The sequence below is a fragment of the Loa loa genome, assembly GCF_000183805.2.
Source record: "Loa loa unplaced genomic scaffold supercont3.2966, whole genome shotgun sequence".
Taxonomy (NCBI): domain Eukaryota; kingdom Metazoa; phylum Nematoda; class Chromadorea; order Rhabditida; family Onchocercidae; genus Loa; species Loa loa.
The window spans coordinates 1-1,159 of NW_018111144.1; the positions used below are offsets into that span (position 1 = coordinate 1).

The following is a 1,159-nucleotide window of genomic DNA, read 5'->3' on the forward strand; positions in this document are numbered from 1 at the left end:
GCTTGGTACAGGGACGCTGATAACTAATAAGGCCAATGAGGGACAGATAAGTTCGAATGCAAATGACACAACGAAAGGTCTTCTTAGTATTGATAAAATACGGTTTTTTCTGCATTGTCGTTTGTCCTCAAAGTTGGTTTTGCGTGTGTTCTCGAAGGAAGCAGCAGCATCATGGATGATATGTCTCCATGTCTCCCGATTCGAAGACAATGAACCATTGATGGGGAGGTATTTGGCCAAGGTTAAGATATTTTTTAAGGGCGTCCTTGTATCTCCTCTTGGGATTCTTCTTTTGAGGAACCCGATAGTCAAATCACTATAAAAAAAATCTTAGAAAGGCGGTGATCCTTTATCCTGGAGGAGGAGACGTGTCCAGTCCAGCGAGACGTGTCTTCAGTAGTATGGCTTCAATACTGGCGAGCCCTGCCTGTGTAAAAACAATAACATTAGATATGTTGTCAAACTAGTGGATGTTTAGGATTGTATGGAAGCAACGCTGGTACAAACGTTCGAGAAGTCGCAGAGGGTGGCGATGGAGGCTTTGCTCTAGCAGGATTATATTTAATTTGCTTTTTATCGCTTGTGCTGAATTACTGAACTTTGAACTGCACGGTTGGCATTGAAGAGAGTACGGAAATGTTCATCGATTCAGGATAGAATTTTTATCAGTGAGAAGCATTTAGCCATCTGCGCTAATTAGGGAGCTTTGAGTGGTATGTGGATATAGGCAGCTTTCAGAGTCTCGTAAAATCCACTATCATCATCCGAATCTGCGCAATATTGAACATTTTCTGCTAGGTTTATCTATCATTTGTTTTGGATGTCTCGAAGTTTCTGTTGGAGCTTCTGTATGCAAAACAAAAGATGACATTTCTAACATAACAGATGGCCTAAACGAGCTATGCTTAGTGAGGAAATCTCTTTTTTGTTAACAAATTCTGAATCTCTTCATTGTTTCCATCAAACTAGTCTTTATTTTTGTTGCAAGATTCGACGGAAGATAGCAGAATGCTGGTTTTAATACGTTCCCAAAGCACTTCAGAAGAGGGATTTGTGAGATGATCTTGAAGTCTGGTTTGAAGATTCATCTGGCAGTTTTCTATTACTAAAGATGTTTGGAGATTATTGATTTTGAGCCCCCTTTCTTGGAATTCCACCT

General features: G+C 40.2%; 1 protein-coding gene across 1 annotated transcript; it reads left to right on the forward strand.

Moving 5' to 3' along the window:
* Positions 1 to 597, forward strand: LOAG_15859 (hypothetical protein; the record flags this gene model as incomplete). The annotated part of the gene is made up of 3 exons (XM_003151347.2): positions 1 to 228; positions 335 to 399; positions 479 to 597. Coding segments are annotated over 3 exons (412 nt in total), but the record flags the coding sequence as incomplete, so codon positions are not given.
* Between the last annotated feature and the right edge of the window lie 562 nt (positions 598 to 1,159).